The sequence below is a fragment of the Entelurus aequoreus genome, linkage group LG12, assembly GCF_033978785.1.
Source record: "Entelurus aequoreus isolate RoL-2023_Sb linkage group LG12, RoL_Eaeq_v1.1, whole genome shotgun sequence".
Classification (NCBI taxonomy): Eukaryota; Metazoa; Chordata; class Actinopteri; order Syngnathiformes; family Syngnathidae; genus Entelurus; species Entelurus aequoreus.
In genome coordinates, this window is record NC_084742.1 from 61,844,471 (window position 1) to 61,870,388 (window position 25,918).

General features: G+C 40.6%; 2 protein-coding genes across 2 annotated transcripts; one reads left to right on the forward strand and one right to left on the reverse strand.

The window, feature by feature from the left end:
* Positions 1–312: 312 nt before the first annotated feature.
* On the reverse strand, positions 313–25,426 carry LOC133661305 (uncharacterized). The gene is made up of 19 exons (XM_062064434.1): positions 25,203–25,426; positions 22,334–22,434; positions 21,993–22,077; positions 5,613–5,694; positions 4,860–5,027; positions 4,619–4,715; positions 4,381–4,511; positions 4,019–4,096; positions 3,744–3,847; positions 3,557–3,651; positions 3,383–3,478; positions 3,145–3,264; positions 2,680–2,747; positions 2,078–2,138; positions 1,940–1,990; positions 1,649–1,693; positions 1,500–1,564; positions 870–897; positions 313–327 (listed from the first exon to the last, which is right to left on the reverse strand). Exons 8-19 carry the CDS (start codon positions 4,069–4,071, stop codon positions 313–315), a joined length of 801 nt encoding a protein of 266 aa, XP_061920418.1. The 5' UTR covers positions 4,072–4,096; positions 4,381–4,511; positions 4,619–4,715; positions 4,860–5,027; positions 5,613–5,694; positions 21,993–22,077; positions 22,334–22,434; positions 25,203–25,426.
* LOC133661306 (NACHT, LRR and PYD domains-containing protein 3-like) lies at positions 13,528–17,202 on the forward strand. The gene is made up of 7 exons (XM_062064435.1): positions 13,528–13,783; positions 13,867–13,938; positions 14,009–15,851; positions 15,922–16,092; positions 16,201–16,374; positions 16,446–16,492; positions 16,567–17,202. The coding sequence occupies exons 1-7, from the start codon at positions 13,528–13,530 to the stop codon at positions 17,139–17,141; spliced, it is 3,138 nt and encodes a 1,045-aa protein (XP_061920419.1). The 3' UTR covers positions 17,142–17,202.
* Positions 25,427–25,918: the final 492 nt, after the last annotated feature.

The following is a 25,918-nucleotide window of genomic DNA, read 5'->3' on the forward strand; positions in this document are numbered from 1 at the left end:
ACTTAATTTGATTAGGCACACACACACATTTTCATATTTTAGTGTACTTCATGATAAAATTAAGATTTTTCAAAAATAATTTATCAGCATTTTTTTTCCAATTTAAATGCACTGCATGCCTAAAGTTTTCACCTTGTACCTGGGAATCACGCTGCTATGTGGTCACATGACCCAAATGGCCAATCACATATTTTACCCTCCTTAGCCAATCAGAAAATTGGATTTCGTCCTTACGAGAGAGACTGCAGTACATGAGAAGTGCCACCCATAGAGCACTTGCGCGCACACACAGTTTTTTGGGTTTACCGTGTCTTAAGAGGACCCTCTCTGAAATTGATACAGATCATTCCTTAGCACTGTCACGCCAATTTTCTTCCCATTACAAAAACCTTCCTAGCACCCATTTACTTCCGGGGTCATTTCCGCTTACGTCTTTGACAGCGATCGATAGCACTTCGTTTGACTCTTTTTTATAATACAGCGTTAACAAAACGTCTATTAATCGGACAAGTATTAATTTGACAAATTAATTTGAGGATATTCCTGACTGCACATTTGACTTGTGGACATATGCGGAAATGAATAACAGTGTACAATAAGTTAATTCATTATCAATCAACATTATCAAACTTTATTAAAACTAAATTTATTTGTTTAATTCAGTTTTTTTTAGTTATCTGTGTAAGTGAACTAAATTAAAATTACATTTATGTGCACGTATGTACCTCAGTGAAGTCAGATGACCCGTGGTCAGACAAACGACAGTATTTAGAATAAGAACATAAAAATAAAGAAAAACCTTGGGTATTTCTTCAAGACTTTAAAATGAGACAAAAAACTGCAATGTAAAATGATTTTTCATTGTTTACAAATGTTTTGTTCCAAACATTGCACGAGCTGCAGAATGGGGAACACAGATAAAGGACAAAGCGTCAATTATAATCACAAGTGGTGGTCACCTCAGAAGTAGACATGTTATAGTGAAAAGCTCTTAAACCACATCAAGGTACAAACCAATAAAGGTTATTAGATTATTATTTTTGAACCAGTTATTTTTTCCCCCAGCTTACATATTTCTCCAATCATTTTTTTTTATGGAGCAACATAAGTATGATACAATTTATTCACTTTTGTGTCATGGCATACCAGTACTGTATTCAGATATTCTTTGATGACGCACTCGATGGCCTGGACTGAGTTCTAGATACCCTAAAGACTGGCTAAAGAATGCCCTGCAATAGGCCGCTCGCCTTGTCTGTCCAATAACAGAACCTCTGGCCATGCCTTTGGGGAAATTGAAGAAAAGCTCTTCAGATTACAGTTACTAATCCATCCATCCATCCATTTTCTACCGCTTTTCCCTTTTTGGGGTCGCTGTAGCCTATCTCAGCTGCATTCGGGCGGAAGGCAGGGTACACCCTGGACAAGTCGCCACCTCATCACAGGCAGTTACTAATCATGATAAACAATACATCATATATTTCAAGAAGTTCTCCTACCCTTCAATGCCAAAGCGCTCCATTAGAAGGACACACCACCAATGCCGGATTGACTGCATGTCCAGCTAGAGCAGATATAACAATGAGTTCATTATTTTTACCTCTCAGAGCCGCTTATTTTGAAATCTTTTAAATATCTAAATACTTACCACACTGTAGTGAAAAGTAGTGTCCGTACAGAGCCAGAGGGAGTACTAAAAATAGAAAATAGTCATTTTTCTGAGCACATGTAATAATTGTGTAATGAAAAAAATATTTCTCTACTTTGTAATAATCTACTAAATTGATTAAAAGAGCCGTCAACGTCAATACTGGAAATGTGATGGATAGGAATATCTCTGGAAGCAATAATTGCAACCAAATATTTTTGTAATTTGATGCTGTGTTTCACATCATTGTGGGGGAAGTTTAACCTACTTCTTTAAAAATGCTCAACTTACCATGAGCATGAAAACACCACAGTCATTCCCCAATGTCTGGCGTGGGATCTCCTGGTAATACACATTAGCACCATGAAAATGTATACAGCCTTTGGGTTTACTACAAGAAATTTATATTTTATAGAGTAAACCTATTACCTGCATGTCTTTTCCAGTGAGCTCACTCCAGCTTCCCGGGACGATGTGCTGTGCAATGCTCCTGCAGTAAAAAAGCCAAATGTGAATAAAATAAAATGAAATAAGCCACTTGGCATATTTAAACATGAAGACAAATTGTAAATAAACAAGTGAAAATTCTATTAGAACACTGCCAAAGCATGAACAAAATATTGTTTCACCAGTACTGGTCCATGACTCTGTGGTTGGGGACCCCTGTAGTACACCACTGGAACATGGCTAGAATGGGAACATAGCCGAAAGAAGAACATGTCTAAAACATGAGCATAGCGGGGAAGGGAAAGATGACTAGAACAGAACCATAGCCAAAACCAGAACATGGCTGGAACAAAAAGTGGCCAAAATGGAACTGTGGCCAGGATTATTATAAAGGGACCTAAAGATGGCTCTGTATACCTCATCACCAAAACCAGATGGCCAAAGGGCAAACTGAGAGTCCAGCAAGAGAATTTCTCTCTTTGCCGGCCTCAACACCTACAATGGTCAATGCAGAAAGAGGCATAAATAATGTAATTGCACAAGAATGATAAGATATCTCCAGTATTTTTCTTTTCAACACTTACACAGAGAGGGTAATGTTGTGCTTGCTCCACGCTGGGAAGAGGAGTGCATCCTTTAGATGTGCATCCCTCTGTAGTAAACATTTATGAATATTTTAGAAAGAAATTTCAGATTAGTGTAGCTATTATCATTCAAATTTCATTGTAATCACTGGTAGGCTTGACATTGGATCGACGTCTTTGTGCTTCCACGTTGGTACAATATACATGTTGGCAATGAAGACATCTTTGCCCTGGAACAGTTTTGAATCCAAAAACATGAGGATATGTGAGCTTTTATATTAACCATTGAATCAGATTTTTTAATGACCAAAAGCAGCTTCTGTTGTGCAGCTCTAAGAAATCATACATGTCTCTGAGCAGCTTCCTGAACCAGCTGGAGGCAAGCATTTCCAATCTGTCATCACATTACAGATGTAACAAAGTTATACATATCCATGGAATAAGCAGTCAAGTTACAGTACTGACCGTGGAGTCCATGTCTTTGGACAACCCGAGAGACCAAAACTCTTCTCGGGTTAAACACACCCCTCCCTCTTTAACGATCAGTTCCATAGCTGGACGATCGCAGGCCAAAACATACTCGAGCTGTTCATGAGAAAATTTTACATTACTCGACTTGAAGATAACCTTGGCCACTTCACAAAGCAATAAATGTATATATTTTTAATCATAATCTGGCTCCAATGTCAAAATTGTACTCAACTTGAAACCTGCTCACCAGTTGTTTCTGGTCGGGGTGCAGCTCCTTTTTCCAGGGTGATGTGGGGCCAGCATATGTATGGTCCGTGAAACAATGACACTGGACATGTGTCAATCATACAAATAGTTAGAAAGCTACATGTATGGACACATAAACACTTTTTTTCTGAAAAAGTACCTCAGTTTCCTCCTCCGATGATGAAGTCAGCATTTCAGCATCTCCTGGAAGCACAGGGGCTGAAGGGGAATCCTTTGGCCAGCCAGGGTGAGTCCCTAAATGAGAGAGGAGGCATATTATGATACAGGGGAGGGATATTAAGATCTCTGAACAAAAATGCCTGTAAACAGCATTCAGTTTGACATACTCGAGCGCAGAGGTTTCAGTGATGCATACGGGGTCATCATATGCTTGGGCTTTCCATCCAGGGTCTCCAGCCTAACCATATTGTTTGGAAGAACCTCCGTAACTCTGTAACATCAAGGGAATGAGTTCTGGCTTGGTCATCACCAATATGACAATCATGAAACATTTTACCAGTAACGTTGTGGTTAGAATTCAATATTGCATTCAAGCATGTGAGTACATTCAGACTGAATTACAATCCTAGAGTACAATAGTCAAAGACCACCATTTAGTTACCTCTTTCTTGAATTCAGTGCCCTGGTCAGTGAGGATAACTTCAGGCAAACCATGAGTAAAGAAAATGTCCCTCAAGGCCTGTGGGGCACCACAGAAATTATATTAGTACAACTAATAATTACAATACAATTGTATATATGTATATATATATATATAAATTATGCACTTTAGTGGCTTTTTCCCTTTCTGATGGGTAAGTGAAACTCCAAAATATAAAGAATACCTCCTTCACATTGGCAGCTGTCTTTTTTGGGAATGTTCTTGCTTCAACCCACTTGGTGAAATAAATTATGCACTTTAGTGGCTTTTTCCCTTTCTGATTATGGCCATGGGTAAGTGAAACACCAAAATATAAAGAATACCTCCTTCACATTGGCTGCTGTCTTTTTTGGGAATGTTCTTGCTTCAACCCACTTGGTGAAATAATCGGTCAAAGTGAGACAATATCTGTTCCCCTTAGATGACTTTTTCACAGGTCCAAAGAGGTCCGCACCTAGAGCATGAATTCCAGTTCTCAGTTTAGCAAATATTTGAATGTGGACTGAGTTTTTGTATAGTTGTGCGTGAAAAGGTGAGGGATGTGTGAATAAACCCACTCACCAACCATGTAGCAAGGTGATACGACCTTGATGGGCTTCAGCTCAGGTGCCTCGGTCTTTAATTTTTCAAAGCGCTGGCAGTCAGGACATGTGCGCACCTAAAAGCAGTAATAAAGGGAAACATATTGTAGATATGATTTGATTCCACAACACTTTGCGACCTACTACTAACTACTAACCTGAGTGTTTCAACTAAAAATAAAAATTAAAAGCAAATATCTTCCTTCTAGGAGCTTGCTTACCCAATCCAATGTGTCCTTTGTGATGGACCGCCAATAAAACCGGGGAGCAATCTTCGCTTGCATCCTCCGTGGTCCAAAATGGCCTGCATGCATGGGCTTTGGTTAACACAGCCACTTTCTCCTCCTCTGTCCAAATGACCCTTCTGTTCCCATAGTACAGGACCTCTTCTACACAGGACAGCAGCACACACAACATTGTAGTGAAATGGTTTCAACAATAATGTTGATTTAAAGTACAGACATTTAACAGTATTATATATTAATTAATATTAGTGAAATGGTTTCAACAATAATGTTGATTTAAAGTAGTACAGACATTTTTTTATTTTTTTAAAATTTTTTTTAAAATTTTTATAATGTCCTGCCCAGCTTCTCAGGCAAATCATATAGTAGATGTAGATGCCCATATCGGCTGTTCAGATTTACTTTACAAAAGAGAAGTGTAGGATACTTCTCTTGTTGCCTTATTTGTATTTTGACTTTATTAAATGTATTTATATTATCATTTGGTGCAGCCGGGCCGGAGCAGGAGGGGATAGAAAGAGAAAAAAAGGAAGACAGACATTTAACATTATTATATATTAATTAATATTAGTGAAATGGTTTCAACAACAATGTTGATTTAAAGTACAGACATTTAACATTATTATATATTAATTAATATTAGTGAAATGGTTTCAACAATAATGTTGATTTAAAGTAGTACAGACATTTAACAGTATTATATATTAATTAATATTTCTTGCACGTTACCACGAAGACAGAAGTTCCCAGCAGCGGCCCTAACACTCCGCTTGAAATGTTTCGAAGCCTGCTGATGTTTGACATAAGTCCCCTGGGAAAGATAAAGACAAATATCATTCAGTGACACCACCATTTTCAGGATATTTGGATTCTATCGATCGCTGTCAATGACGTAAGAGGAAATGACTATATTATAAAAAAAAAAAACCCCAGCGACGGGCAGTAAGAGGAAATGACGTACGTAAGAGGAAATGACGTAAGCGAAAATGACCCCGGAAGTAAATGGGGGCTAGGAAGGTTTTTGTAATGGGAAGAAAATTGGCGTGACAGCACCAATGGAGCTCATTTAAAGGCCTACTGAAATGAAATTTTTTAAATTTAAACGGGGATAGCAGATCCATTCTATGTGTCATACTTGATCATTTCGCAATATTGCCATATTTTTGCTGAAAGGATTTAGTATAGAACAACGACGATAAAGTTCGCAACTTTTGGTCTCTGATAAAAAAAAGGCCTTGCCCCTACCGGAAGTAGCGTGACGTCACCGGAGGAAGGGCTGCTCACATTTTCCTATTGTTTTCAATGCAGCGAGAGAGATTCGGACCGAGAAAGCGACGATTACCCCATTAATTTGAGCGAGGATGAAAGATTCGTGGATGAGGAACGTGAAAGTGAAGGACTAGCGTGCAGTGCAGGACGTATCTTTTTTCGCTTTGACCGTAACTTAGGTACAAGGGTTCATTGGATTCCACACTCTCTCCTTTTTCTATTGTGGATCACGGATTTGTATTTTAAACCACCTCGGATACTATATCCTCTTGAAAATGAGAGTTGAGAACGCGAAATGGACATTCACAGTGACTTTTATCTCCATGACAATACATCGGTGAAGCACTTTAGCTACTGAGCTAACGTGATAGCATCGGGCTTAACTGCATATAGAAACAAAACAAATAAGCCCCTGACTGGAAGGATAGACAGAAGATCATCAATACTACCAAACTCTGGACATGTAACTACACGGTTAATGCTTTCCAGCTTGGCGAAGCTTAGCAATGCTGTTGCTAACGACACCATTGAAGCTAACTTAGCTACGGGGACAGCGTGGCGAAGTTGGGAGAGTGGCCGTGCCAGCAATCTGAGGGTTACTGGTTCAATCCCCACATTCTACCATCCTAGTCACGTCCGTTGTGTCCTTGGGCAAGACACTTCACCCTTGCTCCTGATGGGTCCTGGTTAGCGCCTTGCATGGCAACTCCCGCCATCAGTGTGTGAATGTGTGTGTGAATGGGTGAATGTGGAAATACTGTCAAAGCGCTTTGGGCTCCTTAAAAAGGGGTAGAAAAGCGCTATACAAGTACAACCATTTATCATTTACCATTTACGGAACCTCGACAGAGCTATGCTAAAAACATTAGCTCTGCACCTACGCCAGCTCTCATCTGCTCATCACGACCCGTGCTCACCTGCGTTCCAGCGATCGACGGTACGACGAAGGACTTCACCCGATCACCGATGCGGTCGGCGGCCCGGAGACGGAGGAAGTCAAGGTGAGGTCGCCGGCTAGTGCGTCTGCTATCCATCTCAAAGTCCTCCTGGTTGTGTTGCTGTAGTCCGTCACTAATACACCGATCCCACCTACAACTTTCTTCTTTGCAGTCTCCATTGTTCATTAAAAAAATTGCAAAAGATTCACCAACACAGATGTCCAGAATACTGTGGAATTTTGAGATGAAAACAGAGCTTTTTGTATTGGATTCAATAGGCTCCGAATACTTCCGCTTCAACCGCTGACGTCACGCGCATACGTCATCATATCGAAACGTTTTCAGCCGGAAGTTTGCCGGGAATTTTAAAATTGCACTTTATAAGTTAACCTGGCCGTATTGGCATGTGTTGCAATGTTAAGATTTCATCATTGATATATAAACTATCAGACTGCGTGGTCGGTAGTAGTGGCTTCCAGTAGGCCTTTAAGCATTTTCTTTGTGCGGACCAGGCAAATGTCCTCACAAGTCAAAAGGTCCTCATAGAAAGGGTCGTTTCTCAGGTGTTGGTCCAGACAAGGACAGTGAGACAAGTGTACACAGACACACACACACACACACACGCACTCGACCTTCACACGTATACATCTGTGTTTTCGACCTTCAGGCCCGCACGATTGATTGTCTTCTGTTTTTTTAGAGACACTGATGCATGTTTTGGTACGTCTAATCCTTTAAAAAGAATAATGTCTCCGAATGTGTAACCTCCAGCTGTCTTAAAGGGGAACTGCACTTTTTGGGGGGAATTTTACCTAGCGTTCACAATCATTATGCAAGACAAGAAGACAAAAGTTGTTGATTTTCTTTTCGCATCCTAACATAAAAATCGGCTCGTTCTTGGTGGTTAGCAATGCAGCTAACGGGAGTAATCAGTCTTACCACTAAATCATTTTCAAAATGCGTTCCAAAACAGTCAACAATGCTTCATTTACATCCCATAACCTGCATAATAACCAAACTGTTGCAACATTGTTATTGTAAGAGGGAACACTGAGGAACTCTTCCTAGCGTACTAACACATCGGCGTGCTACGATATTAGCCATAGAAGCTAACTACGGCAAGAGGTAAGCTAGCTTCTGCGTCAGCACAAAGTGCGTTTGAATTTGTAATGCACAACACAATGCGATAAAACACTAATCTGTACTGGCTGAAAAACATGAACAATCATATTACAGTATCTGTAAAGCAGACCTGGGAAAATTGAGGCCTGGGGGCCGCATGCGCCCCGTTAAGATTTTCAATCTGGCCCGCCGGACATTCCCCAATTTTTTTTTTTTTTTAGATGTTTAAGATAGCAAGTGTAGCTGCCATTATGATGTGCAGTGATGTTTTCTAATGACCGTAAGTCTTGAACTATACAAAGTATTTCAATGGTTGGAATCAGCGCTTTTGCATGATTGTACTAGTTACTATGGTACTCTAATTAGTTACCATGGTAATCTAATTAGTTACTATGGTAATCTAATGAGTTAGTATGGTAATCTAAGTCACAGCAACTCAGACTAAAGATTAGGATTTATGGCTCTTTGAAGGGAGCCAGAGATTGAAGAGCCATTCCTTTGAAAAAAAAACGTTCAGAAGACTGATCCGTTATTATAGTTCTTTTTTTTTTACCGTTTAATAATTGTTTTTAATTAAGTAAACGATCAATGGTAGCAGTTGTAAGATAAAATGTGGATCAGAATAAATAACATTTTAACAACTATTACTGAAATATTGAATGTAATTAAATTTTTCCTTTTGCTTTCATTGTAAACATTCCTTAGGATGGTGCAATAACCCCCATGCCTTGACAAAGAAATCACTATTTTGAATTTCCCCTCGACTTTTAACAATATAAAAAAATAAACAAGTAAGAATAAAATGTAACTCTATATTTATGTATCTACTGTATCACACACACACACACACACACACACACACACACACACACACACACACACACACACACACACACACACACACACACACACACACACACACACACACACACACACAAATATATATATACTGTATATACATGCATATATACACACATACATATACATACATATACACACTCATATATATACAAATATGCAAATATATATACACACATACGTTTTTATACATATATATACCGTATTTTTCGGACTATAAGTCGCAGTTTTTTTTCATAGCTTGGCCGGGGGTACGACTTATACTCAGGAGTGACTTATGTGTGAAATTATTAACACATTGTGGGGCCTGCTGGGTCTGGTCCCTGCGTCTGCTGTGGTAGCTTGGTGCTACAGGGTATTCCGAGGTGCTGCGAGTCGGCCAGTTGTTGCGGTAGTGACCTTGTGTGTCAGCATGTCTGTGATCTTTTTTTAATTCTTTTTTTTTTTTTAAATAGATTTAATTATTTATTTATTTTTATTTTTTAATATATTTTATCAATATTATTTATTTATTTTATTTCCCCCCCCTACCTCAGGGGGGTGACTTGGCGGGGCGGTTGCTGGTTGTTCCATCTCCATCGTTGGGGTCCCTGCGGGTGGGGTGGGTGGTTCCCGTGGCCCCGTGCTGGGTGGTCCTGTGGCGGCCAACTTGGGTGGGGTGGCCGGGGGCTGGCCTCGCCGCGCTCTCCGGGGGTGGGGGGTGTGGGCTCGTGGGGGCCCGGTTGCCGGTGGGGCGGGGGCGGTCTTCCCGTCCGGTTGCGGGGGGTCTCCGGGCCCCTTGGGCGGGGCGTCCCGCCTTTCTGCCCGTGTGGGGTGTGGTCTCTCGCTGGCTTGGGGTCTGGCTGTCCCCTGCTTTTCTCGTGCCTTGTCCTCTGACGGGTGCGTCTGTCTGCTGCCTGCTGCTGGCCCTTGTGGGCGGCGCGGTGGGCCGGGCTCTGGGGTTCCTGTCACTGTCCGGCTTGGCTGCGTGGGGGCGGTGGTCCCTGGTTCCCTGGGCACCACACCTACTGTTTGTGGGTTGGGCTCTTGGGGAAGCTGGGGCCGTACTCTGGCTCCCGCACACACTGGGAGTCAAATGTATTGTACATACAAATTCACATATACTCACATACATACATACATAGGTACCTACGCTCCCACATACATATACAAATACAGTACATATTTACACACTCAAAGTTCGTACATCCACACGCACATTCATTATACAAACATACACATACTGTACATATACACTCACTGTACAAACACATCCACATACTGTACATATACATTCACTGTACAAACACACATAATGTATACACATACTGTACATATACATTCACTGTACAAACACACACATACTGTACATATACATTCACTGTACAAACACACATACTGTATACACATACTGTACATATACATTCACTGTACAAACACACACATACACATACTATACAGCTACATTCACTGTACAAACATTTGGAATTTGATGCAGTGTTTCCCACACATTCATTTATTTGTGGCGGCCCGCCACGAAAGAATTACGTCCGCCACAAATAGATTTTTTTTCTTTTTCTGTCCTGTCCAGCTTTTCAGGCAAATCATATAGTTGATGTAGATGCCCATATCGGCTGTTCAGATTTACTTTACAAAAGAGAAGTGTAGGATACTTCTCTTGTTGCCTTATTTGTATTTGACTTCATTAAATGTATTTATATTATCATTTGGTGCAGCCGGGCCGGAGCATGAGGGGATAGAAAGAGAGAAATTATTATGTTGCTGGTAAATAATATGGTTGTAGTAGTAGGCTAAAGTTAAATTATTTAGTATGCACTAATTAAAGGGGCAGAGCTTTGAGAGACATTTTAGCTTTTATATTTTATAAGATATATTTTTTGTAAGAACCACAATTAATAAATATATTTCAGTGAATAACTTATTGTTCAAATCTGTATATAAATATGTACATAAAGTGTTGTAATTATATTGTAAAATGGATGGATGGATGGATGGATCACCGTTTAAAACAAAACTGTTATTATTAATAAGTATAAATTTTTTGAGCCTTTTTAGAGAAAATCATATCATTGTAGTAAATTATGCAAATTACTCAATGATGTCATGGTGACCACGCCCATAGCCACGCCCCCACCGCCACAGGTATCTTGGCAGTTTATGGGAAACACTGTGAAGCCTGCAACACGTTTCAAAAAAGCTGGCACAAGTGGCAAAAAAGACTGAGAAAGTTGAGGAATGCTCATCAAACACTTATTTGGAACATCCCACAGGTGAACCGGCTAATTGGGAACAGGTGGGTGCCATGATTGGGTATAAAAGCAGCTTCCATGAAATGCTCAGTCATTCACAAACAAGCATGGGGCGAGGGTCACCACTTTGCCAACAAATTGTCGAACAGTTAAAGAACAACAACCAGCTATTGCAAGGAATTTAGGGATTTAACCATCTAAGGTCTGTAATATCATCAAAAGGTTCAGAGAATGTGGAGAAATCACTGCACATAAACGGCATGGCTGAAAACCAACGTTTAATGCCCGTGACCTTCAATCCCTCAGGCCTTGTGGTTAGAGTGTCCGCCCTGAGATCGGTAGGTCGTGAGTTCAAACCCCGGCCGAGTCATACCAAAGACTATAAAAATGGGACCCATTACTTCCCTGCTTGGCACTCAGCATCAAGGGTTGGAATTGGGGGTGAAATCACCAAAAACGATTCCCGAGTGCAGCCACCGCTGCTGCTCACTGCTCCCCTCACCTCCCAGGGGGTTAACAAGGGGATGGGTGAAATGCAGAGAACACATTTCACCACACCTAGTGTGTGTGTGACAACCATTGGTAATTTAACTTTAATTTTAACTTAAAAACCGACATCAGTGTGTAAAGTATATCACCACATGGGCTCAGGAACACTTTAGAAAACCACTGTCAGTAACTACAGTTGGTCGCTACATCTGTAAGTGCAAGTTAAAACTCTACTTTGCAAAGCAAAAGCCATTTATCAACAACACCCAGAAACGCCACCGACTTCATTGGGCCTGAGCTCATCTAATATGGACTGATACAAAGTGGAAAAGTGTTCTATGGTCAGACGAGTCCACATTTCAAATTGTTTTTGGTAACTGTGGACGTTGTGTCCTCCAGAACAAAAAGGAAAATAACCATCCGGATTGATACAGGCGCAAAGTTGAAAAGCCAGCATCTGTGATGGCACGGGGGTGTATTAGTCCCCAAGGCATGGTTAACTTACACATCTGTGAAGGCACTAATAATGCTGAAAGGTATATACAGGTTTTGGAGCAACATATGTTGCCATCCAAGCAACGTTATAATGGACGCCCCTGCTTATTTCAGCAAGACAATGCCAAGCCACATGTTACAACAGCGTGGCTTTGTAGTAAAAGAGTGCGGGTACTAGACTGGCCTGCCTGTAGTCCAGACCTGTCTCCCATTGAAAATGTGTGGCGCAATATGAAGCCTAAAATATCACAACGGAGACCCCCGGACTGTTGAACAACTTAAGCTGTACATCAAGCAAGAATGGGAAAGAATTCCACCTGAAAAGCTTCAAAAATTGGTCTCCTCAGTTCCCAAACATTTACTGACTGTTGTTAAAAGTTAAGGCCGTATAACACAGTGGTAAAAATGCCCCTGTGCCAACTTTTTTGCGATGTGTTGTTGCCATTAAATTCTAAGTTAATGATTATTTGCCCAAAAAAAATAAGTTTCTCAGTTCAAACATAAATATCTTGTCTTTGCAGTCCATTCAATTGAATATAAGTTGAACGACGTCTACACTCTCTATTTGTGTTTGTGTCACATTCGTGTCGTCAGTCACGCACACCCACACTCACGCGTTGTAGGCGTGGTCGTCATGACATCATGTTGTCATGTCGACTGGGACTTTGGGACCTAGCGTCACAAGTTTTCACATTGCATAAGAGTGTCCGAGAGAAGACAACCGCACGTAAGTTGACTTTCTAATTTTGTGTTTCTGACAAACTATTTATCCTGACAATTATTCATGACACACTTTAATTATGCCTCACACACACTTAAGTCCCTTCTTGATCATGACTCTATTTATCATGACATTATTTACTATTCATCATGAGAATAATCGTCAAACTGTTGTTCAATGTAAACATTTTTTGTCTTATATCAAACACGTAACTTGATCGTTTCAAGTTAGCTTGAAGTAAAAGCGATGCGTAGTTGTCCTGTCACACAATCAAAAGAGCAGGAAGTCTGTGTGTTATTTGACAAAATGAAGATAGTGGATGACCGTAACTCGTAAAAGATGCTGATAAAGAAACAGTAGTCCTTTGCTCGCTGGTGGTGTGACACTAGCAAGGACTCTATGGCGTTGCATGATGACGGCTAAATGTGACAAAGTTATTGTAGGTCCATGAATGTTAACACCACCAAGATAACAAAATGAATGTGTTTGTCCATGTTGGAAGGATGAATCTGGAGGAGCGCAGAGAGCTGTTGTGGAAGACGCTCAAGTTCAATCTCAACCAGGATGGCTTCAAGGACTTCAAGTTTCACATGCACCTGCCCCAGAGCAAGGAGAAGAGGGCGGATCTGGTAGACATAATCCGCGAGCTGGAGGAAAGGCACGGACAGGAGGCCGTGGAGGAGGCTATCAAAATTTTAGAGAAAATCGGGGAATACAATCTGGCAGAGAAGTTACGCAGAGATTTTGATCAGCTAAGAGGTGAGGCATGAGCCACGTGTCCGAAGAAAAACATGTAACATGTATTGTAATCTAATGTACATACTTTCGGTTTTGTTCCAAAGCTTCTGCTCCTGGGAGCAAAACATTCAACCTGCCGCCAAAAAGGGAGAAGTTTCTTCTTCAGCGTCAAAGCAGTGAGTTGAGCAGCTCGCAGGAGAAGAACTCGCCGGACACTTGTTTTAAGCAGCATTTGCTTCTTCACAGGTACCATATTCTCTGTGTCTGACGAGCAGATTGCAGATTACAAGTGGAAGTTTCAGGACAACCTGCGATACCTGTATGTCAAGGCACAAGAGGGTGCAACTCAGCCCAGCCATCAGCAGCTGATGGATGACGTCTACATGGACCTCAACATCACGTACGGGGGGCCTGCGAGTCCTAACCCGCAGCACGAGGCTCTTCACATGGAAATGTGCACTGCGAGGGACAAATCTATTGAGCCACGGAACATTTTTAAAAGCTCAAGTGGAAAGATAGCGCCCGTACGCACCCTGTTGACTGTCGGCATTGCAGGGATTGGCAAAACATTCTTAGTGCACAAGTTCGTGATGGACTGGGCCCGTCGAAAAACTAACAAAGATGTGCAATTTATTTTCCCCTTCACCTTCCGCGAGCTAAACTTGGAGAAGGGAAAAAGGTTTTCACTTGCGGAGCTCGTCAGACATTCCATCTACCAGACAAAGCCTTTGAGCTTGGAAATGCTAAACTCCATCTTTATGCGACTGCAGTTGTCAGGAAAGCGCGACTATGAAAGCGCCCCCATTAAGATTGTCTTTGTGCTGGACGGATTGGATGAGTGCCGCCTCAAGCTGGAAGCATTCCTGAAGGAGAAGAAAAAGAAGACGCAAGTAGACCTGGACGTGACGAAGGTCTACCCACTAGAGGTTCTGTTGGCACATCTCATCAAGAAGAACCTACTTCCATGTGCTCGGGTGTGGATCACTACGCGGCCCGCAACCGCTCGACAGATCCCTGAGCACCTCATTGATAGTACAACGGAGGTGAAAGGGTTTAATGATTACCAGAAGCTAGAATATTTCAGGGGGAAGTTCCCAAATAAGGAACATATCGTCTCCTACATCCAGAAATCTCATACAATTTTTGTCATGTGCAACATGCCCATCTTCTGCTGGCTCACAACTACAGTTCTTCAGGATTATTTAGACACGGGGAAGAGAGAGCTGCCTGAAACGCTGACCGAGATGTACACAGAGTTCATGCTCTACCACCTGGATATAGCCATGAAGAGAAATGCCAAAAAGGCCATCCAGAATGTCCAGGCCTTAGCAAAACTGGCTTTTCACCACCTGATGAAAAACAGTCAGATCTTCTATGAAAACGACCTGCAGGACAGTGGCTTTGATGTCCTTAAAGTTGCAAAGGATTGTGGAATGTTCACTGAGGTTTTTAAGGAGGTACGTCCACTGTATAAAAACCAACAGGGAAAAACATTTGAGTTCATCCATCAGAGTATGCAGGAGTATCTGGCTGCTTTGTATGTGATGATGTCCCTCCTAAATGACAACAGGAACGTTTTAGCGGAGTCACAGCTGTCAGTAGAAGGGATTCTTACACTTTGCAAGCAGATACCCATTACGAAGCTCCATGAGATAGCTATTCACAAAGCCTCCAGGAGTAAGGGACTCTTGGACTTGTTCCTCCGCTTCTTATTGGGCCTTTCCTTGCAGTCAAACCAGAATCTCCTGAAGCGCCTACTTAGAGTTTCCGAGGGCTCTTGGGAAAGCAACGAAGACACCATCCAATTAATCAAAAAACAGATAGATCAGAACTTTCCAGAGGACAACATAAACTTGTTTTACTGCCTCAATGAGCTGAGGGATAGTTCCTTGCTGGAGCAGATCCAACAGTACCTAAAGTCAGGAAGTTTGTCCACGGACGACCTGCCTCGCTCTATGTGGTCGGCTCTGGTATTCTTCCTACGCTCCTCTGACCAAGCTTTGAAGTGTTTTGAGCTGAAGAGGTACTCGGCATCTCTGATAGGATTTTACATGTTGCTGCCAGTGGTCAAAGCTTCACAAAAATCACTGTGAGGGCGCTAAAGTCAGTATGCAACATGTTTGGCCAGCTGCAAGCTCAAGTTCTTGTTTCGTCTTCAGGCTTAACAACTGCAACCTGACAAAGAGCAGCTGTCAGCTCTTGGCCTCTGTTCTTAGCTCGCATTCCAACCTGCGGGAACTGGATCTTGGCGACAACGACCTCCATGATGCAGGCATTGAGCTTCTCTCGGCTGGACTAAAGACACCACAATGCACTTTGCAGATGCTCAGGTCAGAACAAGTTACAGCGAAAACACATTTCCAAGAGCTTTTGAAGTAAAGGTAATCAATCAGGTGTGTTTGTTCCAGGCTGTCAGTCCTAATGTGTGTTTGTTCCAGGCTGTCAGGCTGCATTATCACCATGGTGGGCTGCTTGTCACTGGCCAAGGCTCTCAAGTTAAACCCCTCTCACCTGCGAGTGCTGGACCTGAGCTACAATCACCCAGGAGAGGAAGGAAGAACGGCCCTGATGGAGACCCAAAAGGATCCCAGTTCCTGCCTGAAGATTGTCAAGTATTATAAGAAAATTAGCTGATCTTTAAAGAGTGTTTAGTCAAATAGTCATGCGCTGTGTCTTTCTTCAGCCTGGAGCATGGCAGCATAGATCGATTGATTCCTGGCATCAAAAAATGTAAGACAAACTTAATCTAGTTAAAAAAAAGACATAAGCAGTTAAGAATTGTCCTCGTCTCCTTGTGTTGTCAGATATATGCAGACCCACTCTGGATCCCAACACTGCCCACAGAAACCTCAGTCTCTCTGACCACTGCAGGAAGGTAACCGTAGTGGAGGAGGTGCAGCCATATCCCACAAACCCACAGAGGTTTGATTTGTGGCGTCAGGTTCTGTGTGGTGCCAGGCTCGTGGGACGCTGCTACTGGGAGGTGGACTGGGAAGGGGAGGTCTACATTGCTGTGACATATGCCGGACTTAGGCGGATCGGAGAGGGTGCCAACATCTGCCTGGGGCGCACAGATATTTCCTGGGCGCTGCGCTGCAATGAGGATGGCTATTACACTGTGCGGCATGACGACAGAACTGTAGACCTGGAGCAAGACTCCGTTCCCATATCCAAAAAGGTAGCCGTGTTTTTGGACATTTCCGCCGGGGAGCTGTCCTTCTACAAAGTGAAATCCGGCGAGAGAATCCTGCTGCACACGTACCAGCATACTTTCACGCAGTCACTCTACCCTGCCTTCGGCTTCGGCTTTGAAAATGGTTATTTAGGCTATGGAAGCTCCGTGACAATCGGTGGAGATTCTCTTTTAACCCGCTTCTGATCCCCGACTAGACCGCCAGCACTAACACTTTTTACTGATGCTGACACTATAACTTCAAGCTAACCAATTAACTTAACTTTTGATTTGTTTGATAACAATGTACAGTACTGTGTGTGCGTGCGTGTTAATGTGCGTATGCGTGGGTGTGTTAATAATGAGGCTCAGTAACTTTGTAGCAGAGACACAGTGACTTAGTAACAAGGTGCAGCATCCTGCAATGACCACACGAGGACGCCCTTGTCTCACGCACAAGAAAGACTAAGACTTTAGAGCAGGGATGTCAAACTATGGAAGTAGAATTGTCTCACATCAACTTATATATATCAATATGATATTAATACATATGCATATATTAATACATATACAAATATGATGTACAAATAAATACATAATTTGTATAAATAAATGCATATTTTTAAATATATTTTTGAGATTTGAAAATACATACAAATAAAATGTAAATATAAAAATGTGACATACTAATAAATCGAGAATTTATATAAATAAACATGTATTTGTAAATATATTTTTGAGATTTGAATATAAATATGCTTGATTTTGTATTTGTATTGAATTTGTGGATCGCTTTTTTGCTTTTGTGTCGATAAGACATTCCTCCCAAAAACCAGATGCACAAATAAATGTGACCGACACACTCCCCTGAACAACCAGCAGAGGGCACTGCAGCCAGAACGGTCTCAGTCACAGAGCATTATATGCATTATATGCAAAATGCCCGGAGTTCTCTGCACAAAAACAATCCACGTCTTTACAGAGAGAACGCACAAAGGGCCTGAACTTGCTAATGTTAGCATTGTATTAGCTAATTCTTATTTATCCAGTTAATCTGAAAGACCGTGCTAGCTGCTTATTTTATTGTATCAATGACGTTTAATGAAATTGTCATTACCATTACATTACCATGAATTGATTAACGTGGACTCCGACTTAAACAAGTTGAAAAACATATTTGGGTGTTACCATTTAGTGGTCAATTGTACGGAATATGTACTGTACTGTGCAAGCTACTCATAAAAGTTTCAATCAATCAATCAAAGTCACGATGTAGATACTGATCTATTAACAGTGCAATGTGCCCTCCGCTGGTTGTTCAGGGGAGTGTGTAGGTCACATTTATTTGTGCATCTGGGGCCGTACTTATCAAGCTTCTTAGAGTGCCATTCTACACTTAAGTCCTGAGAATTTGCGAAATGTAGTCCTACTCTCAAACTTAAGAATAAAAGGTTTTTATCAACGTTCTTAAGTATAAGAATCACTCCTACTCTCCACGATATTTAAGAGACCTTCAGAGGTGTCTTAAGTGGTTAGGAGTTGCCAGCAGGAGATGGCACTGAGGCGAGAGAGACGTGCGCGAACGTTCAGGGAACGGAACAATGTTGTTGTTTTTTTTATGACGAGCAGCTGATCAAACGGTATCGTTTAGACAGAGCGGATATTATTTTTGTCACAGATTTAATACTTTTCGATTCCTTGTTGATTTCTGCATGTGTCTGCAGTGGGCTAGTATATATAGAGCCACCCACACCAGTTTCAAATTAGTTGCCTAATTAATGAATTGGAAAGAAAATGTTATGACAGTAGCGTATGTGTGTGGCCGTGAGGTGAGTGACGTCAGTGAGTGTGTGGGCGATAGAAGAGAGGGAGCGGTAGCGTGAGTGCCGGCGGGGACTAGTTTGTTTTGTATTATTTTGTAGTTTATTGTCAAAATATACACTCCCATTGTCCACTTAAATATTTCCAAGATATTTGTTTATTCTTAGACAACGGATTCCCTTCCGTGATTGGTCATTTCTATGGACACAGAAATGACGTCACCTAAAATTCCGTTTACGGCACATAGTAATGTCGTAATTCAGCTCTGAGTGTGACACTTAAGATTCAGTCCTACACTTCGCTGAAAGTGTGAGTAAGACGCTTGATAACTAACTATTAAGTGCAGCTTTCAGCGAAGAATTTATTTACTCTTAAGTCAACTCTTAGCAGACTTCTTAGGAGTAATTCTAAGAAGCTTGATAAGTACGGCCCCTGGTTTGTGGGAGGAATGTCTCATCGACACAAAAGCAAAAAAGCAATCCACATATGCAAATTCAATACAAATACAAATACAAAATCAAGCATATTTATATTGAAATCTCAAAAATATATTTTCAAATCTCAAAAATATATTTACAAATACGCGTTTATACAAATTATTTATTTGTATATCACATTTGTATTTGTATATTTATTAATATATGCATATGTATTAATATCATATTGATATATATAAGTTGATGTGAGACAATTCTACTTCCATATCAAACTGGTTTTCATTGAGGGCCATATGGCAGTTATATAAGGCTGCCATCAGAGGGCCGCTTGTAACAGTGAATAATGTATGAATTTGCCTCTGGATTTCATTAGTAACTATATAAATTGTTTTAAGTAAACTGTCGATTTTACAGTAAAAACTTTACATTTACAACATTTTACTGTAAAATATAGTGTTTTTTAATTTATTTTTTTTACAACATTTTACGGTAAATGGAAAAACAGTATCACTGTTTTTTTTGGGGTGGGGGAGGGGGGGTTACGAAAAAAGATGGCAGCTTAGTTGCCAGAATTATTGTGTTAAATTTACATTGGTTTTTACAACATTATATTGTTAATGGAAAAACAGTAAAAGTTATTTTTTTATTCTGGCAACTTGGTTGAAAGTTTTTCTACCGTAAAAACAAAAGTACCGTCTTTCCATTTACAGTAATACACCGTTAAAAACAACGACCGTAGATTTTACAGTCAAAAACTGGCAGCTCAGTCAACAGAATTTTAACGCAAAAAAAAGTCGTAGTTTTTTTTCAATTTACAGTAATATGCTGTAAAGAACGTAAAATGTATTGTCATTTTTATTAATTTGATGGGTAGTTTGCTGTAAAGTTAAGTATTTCTATGGAGACAAAAACATGTAGTATGATACTATATTGTAATATTTGTTGCAATATTGGATACTATTAAAGTTGAAAAGTTATGCAATTTCAAGCAGTACATATATTTTTTTTCTGTCAAAATGAAAAAAATAGATTACATTTAGTGAGAAAATATTAAGTACTTTATTGACACATAACATTTCCAGGTAAAATTATGTCGCGGCCCCGGCCCTTGAGTTTGATACCTGTGCTTTAGAGTATAAAACAAGTAAACACATCGAATCTCTGTGTCATCATAAAGTCCTGACAGGGCCAGGGTGTGTGTGTGTGTGTGTGTGTGTGTATGTGTGTGTGTGTGTGTGTGTATGTGTGTGTACAGTACCATTCTTGCACAACAATCCTTGGAAGAGTAAGTGGTGCCAAAATAAGTAGAGATTGTGAAAATGTGAAATTTACTTTGATATACTTGCTGTGAGGCTAAAGCCACTAGCCTAAGTGAATCAGTCCAAAAAAGATGCTACTAAAGTGTTAAAGTGATGTTGATGTCGTGTGGTGGAATAAAGCACATGTTAGCATTAGCAGTGTCATTAGATGTTTGTCAGGTGAATAAACATCCATTTGCCTCGCGCCACCGAGCGGGACTAACGGGGAGCCCGCTAACGACATGACCATCAATCAGCCAATCAGCTGGTGACTCCACCCATCGGTGTGTCGCGTCCAATCGCAGAGCTCATCTGTCACACTAACCAAGCGCCTTCCTACTTCCTCATTTGCTTCCTTAACTCCCTAAAGATGAATGGATGACTCTCCGCCTCCTCATCGCCATCATCCTACCTCCTCCACGAGGCTCTTCTGGAGCTTCTCATCATAGGTCATCACAAATTATTCCATTAATTTCCAGTCTCGTGAGCACACACACACACACACACACACACACACACACACACACACACACACACACACACACACGCACACGCACACACATACTGGTTATCATTTGGAATGGGGACCAAGTTTTTGATCATCACTTGTGGGGACCACCCTTTCTACAGGTTGTGGAGGCATAAAAAATGTTTGGTAAAATGGCCACTGCCCATTTAGCTCATACACGTCTTTAAATCTCTGATTGATGAAGTAATGTGCTGATCATTCTTACTGGGTACCCTGGGGAAAAAGAGTTAATATGGTTCATGGGGACCAAATTTAAATACTTTTGCATAATTCACACAAATTTGTACGTGACTACTGAGGACCATTAAAAAAAAAAAAAAGGTTCAAATTAAATATGACATGATCCTCAGAATACAGCACTACAGCTGTCCTCTTATAGGAAGTTTCACCACTTAAATGTTAAAGCAAATCCTGCATCTTCTGTGACATTACTGAAAACTGCTATTTAGCAGTAATGAAGTTGTCCGCAACTCCAACTACCATATATAGAAGGATGGAACATTCTGAATGTGAATCATACTTTAAGGTAATCATGTTTTATAATCATGCTGTATGAAAATGTCATCCTAACGAACACTAAACCAGATGTTTTTGGAAAAATATTTTAGTTTTAACTAAGGATGGATACCATACAGAATCAATGTACTATTAATGCCAGGATAACAAATGTTTCACTTTTCAAGAAAATTAATTTTCTCTTTTATCAAATATTTGAAACACGTAAACAAAGTAACCCAAATTTCAAACATGTTTTATGGGCCAAAGCTTCAGAATGGATCTGACTATCATTTAAAAAGGTTTCCATTTAAGGTACCTGTTTTTTTGTCCCCATACCGTCAGAGGTCCCCTAAAGGTGACTGTGTAAACAGAGCAATGTCCCCATTAAGTAAGCATTGCCAGAACACACACACACACACACACACACACACACACACACACACACACACGCACACGCACACGCACACAGACTTACGAGTGTGTGAGGTCATGGTAGGAGGAGGAGGAAGAAGAAGAAAGTTGACCTCCATTAGCCTGTGCCTTTGATGGATGGCGGCGGCCTAAAAACATCAAGAAAATAATCTGCAGCTCTCCATTAAAAGGCACACAAACACACACACACAAACTTTGAAAAGAAACACACCCACGACGATGTGCACTGAGGACCTCTTTCTCATGACAACAACATAATCCACGCTATGCTAACAGTAACTTGTTTCATAAATCTCAGATACTTTTTTTTCCCTCTACTAAAGTGCTGTGCAGGCATTATGTAGAATGTGCAGACGGAAAAAAGAAGAACAATCCATCACCAACCTTTTCTCTCTTTTTGTTCCGGACTTTTCCGTCTGACCTCCCTCAGGTCGGCCATCTTGTCTTATCTCCAACTACCTGTTGTTTGCCTATTATGCGCTACACTGCAAAAAGTCAGTGTTCAAAAACAAGAAAAAAAAAAAAAAAATAGGGGCATTTTATTTGAACTAAGCAAAATTATCTGCCAATAGAACAAGAAAATTTGGCTTGTTAAGACATTCCAAAACAAGTAAAATTAGCTAACCTCAATGAACCCAAAAATACCTTAAAATAAGTATATTCTCACTAATAACAAGTGCACTTTTCTTGGTAGAAAAAAATTAAAAAAGATACCTTTTTGCTTAATATGTTGAAAAATATTAAATAATTAAATGGGTTATACTTGTATAGCGCTTTTCTACCTTCAAGGTACTCAAAGCGCTTTGACAGTATTTCCACATTCACCCATTCACACACAGATGGCGGGAGCTGCCATGCAAGGCGCTAACCAGCAGCCATCAGGAGCAAGGGTGAAGTGTCTTGCCCAAGGACACAACGGACGTGACTAGGATGGTAGAAGGTGGGGATTGAACCCCAGTAACCAGCAACACTCCGATTGCTGACACGGCCACTCTACCAACTTCGCCACGCCGTCCCTATTCTTAAATTAAAAGCCTACTGAAACCCACAACTAGCGACCACGCAGTCTGATAGTTTATATATCAATGATGAAATCTTAACATTGCAACACATGCCAATACGGCCGGGTTAACTTATAAAGTGACATTTAAAATTTCCCGGGAAATATCCGGCTGAAACGTCGCGGTACGATGACGTATGCGCGTGACGAAGTCAGTTTAACGGAAGTTATGGTACCCCGTAGAATCCTATACAAAAAGCTCTGTTTTCATTTCATAATTCCACAGTATTCTGGACATCTTTTGCAATTTGTTTAATGAACAATGAAGGCTGCAAAGAAGACAGTTGTAGGTGGGATCGGTGTATTAGCAGCGGACTACAGCAACACAACCAGGAGGACTTTGTTGGAGAGCAGACGCGCTAGCCGCCGACCTCACCTTGACTTCCTACGTCTCCGGGCCGCCAAACGCATCGGGTGAAGTCCTTTGTCCTTCCGCCGATCGCTGGAACGCGGTGAGCACGGGTGTTGATGAGCAGATGAGGGCTGGCTGGCGTAGGTGGAGAGCTAATGTTTTTAGCATAGCTCTGTGCGGTCCGGTTGCTAAGTTAGCTTCAATGGCGTCGTTAGCACAGCATTGTTAAGCTTCGCCAGCCTGGAAAGCATTAACCGTGTATTTACATGTCCACGGTTTAATAGTATTGTTGATTTTCTATCTATCCTTCCAGTCAGGGTTTTTGTTTTTTTGTTTCTATATGCAGTTAAAGCACGATGCTATCACGTTAGCTCGTAGCTAAAGCATTTCGCCGATGTATTGTCGTGGAGATAAAAGGCACTGAATGTCCATTTCGCGTTCTCGACTCTCATTTTCAAGAGGATATAGTATCCGAGGTGGTTTAAAATACAAATCCGTGATCCACAATAGAAAAAGGAGAAAGTGTGGAATCCAATGAGTCAGCTTGTACCTAAGTTACGGTCAGAGCGAAAAAAAATATGTATTTCACTGCATTCTAGTCCGTCACTCTAACGTTCCTCGTCCACGAATCTTTCATCCTCGCTCAAATTAATGGGGTAATGGTCCGAATCGCTCTAGCTGTGTGGAAAACAATAGGAAAATATGAGGGAGTGAACAACTGACAACGTCACGCTACTTCCGGTAGGGGCAAGGTTTGTTTTTATCAGAGACCAAAAGTTGCGAACTTTATCGACGTTGTTCTATACTAAATCCTTTCAGCAAAAATATGGCAATATCGCAAAATGATCAAGTATGACACATAGAATGGATCTGCTATTCCCGTTTAAATAAAAAAAATTCATTTCAGTAGGCCTTTAAGTAAATGCTAGTGCCATTATCTTGACATAATGATATGCGCTCGGCATTACATTTCTTGAAACCAGCAAATTTATACTAAAAACTCATTTATTGTTCTTAATGGAAAGGCAAAAAGGCAACCGCTTGTTACTCTCGGGGTCTCCTAGCCGCTCAGGCAAATCATATGGTCTAAAAATGCATTTTTCCATTGATAACATGACATCATCGCGCCAAGTGCGTGCTCTTTCAGTCAATTAGTGCGCATATATACAGCCCGGCCCCCGGCCAAAATATTTTAAATTGTAATTTCGAAGAATTTACCTGAATGTGCATGAACTATTTCTGTTCAAAATTGTTAGAAATGTCACATGTTAAATGTTTAAATATTAACTGTATATGAGTATATGAGTACATATTATCTATTGTTTCATTGAAAATAAAACAGCAAAGTCCATTTGGCTGTCATCTGTTTTAATATGAGACACAATTGTGTCAAAGTCATGACTATTTTTTTCATGCTTAAAATAAGAAATGATTACTTTAAAAAAGTAGTTTCATACTTGTGAGTGTTGATGACACAGCTTTGCAACAGTTGATATTCTAGTTTCAAGCATATTTTACTCAATATAGGTCATCAAATCTCAACAACAAGCTGTAATATCTTACTGAGATAATTTAGGACCAAAACCCTTAAAACAACTCTAACATAAAATCTGCTTAGTGAGAAGAATTATCTTATCAGACAGAAAATAAGCAAATATCACCCTTATTTGAGATATTTATTCTTACTTAGATTTCAGTTTTTGCAGTGTATACTCGCTTTGTTATATACTCCCTAGCACTCTACAATACAAGTCATTATTTCGTTGCATCTGTTTCAAGAAAGTACCTTTGTGAACATTGAAACTCAGAACCCAGGAAAGTAGTCAAATAAGGTTGTTCACCTGCGAGGGAGGAGACTGACAGCCGACCACAAAATGGCGTCAGCACAGGAAGATGAATGGATACCATGTGACCTGTTAAGTTCCCGACCGTCTCTTGAAAACGCAATTGTCACGTATTTAGAGACTAAAGAGACCTTTTTTGTATTGAGCAGTCACATTGTCCCATATTTTTAGTAACGGGTGTCACATATGCACGGACAGCAGGTGGCAGTATTGCCTGTTTAAGAGTGTCACAACGTTGCTGTTTACGGCAGAAGAACTGCTTTACGGTAGACCAAAAACATAGACATCTTATTAGTGGACGCAACTTTCCTTTATTGTTATTTCTCAACTGTTTGTAAATGTTGAAATTTATAAATAAAGGTTTATAAAATTCAAAAAAATAAATAATAATAATAATAATAATTAGTAGACGCAGCATTGGCTGCTGTGACGCAAGAAATTCGGCCGCCATCTTGAAGTGGTGATGAGGAGCCGGCGAGCAGCCTAAACCCTAAACTGACAGTTGACAGGTAGAAAACAAAGATGCCGGGCTGGTGTTCGGCGTTTTCCTGCTCAAATGAGCGGACTGTTGAAAATAGGAATCGGGGGATTACTTTTCACAAGTAAGATTTAAACATTAATGTACTATTGAAAAGAATATTACCACAGAGTTGAGAAGGAGCAAAGATCTTCAATAGTACTGAAATCGTAGCCGCTAGCAAACAAGAGTATGA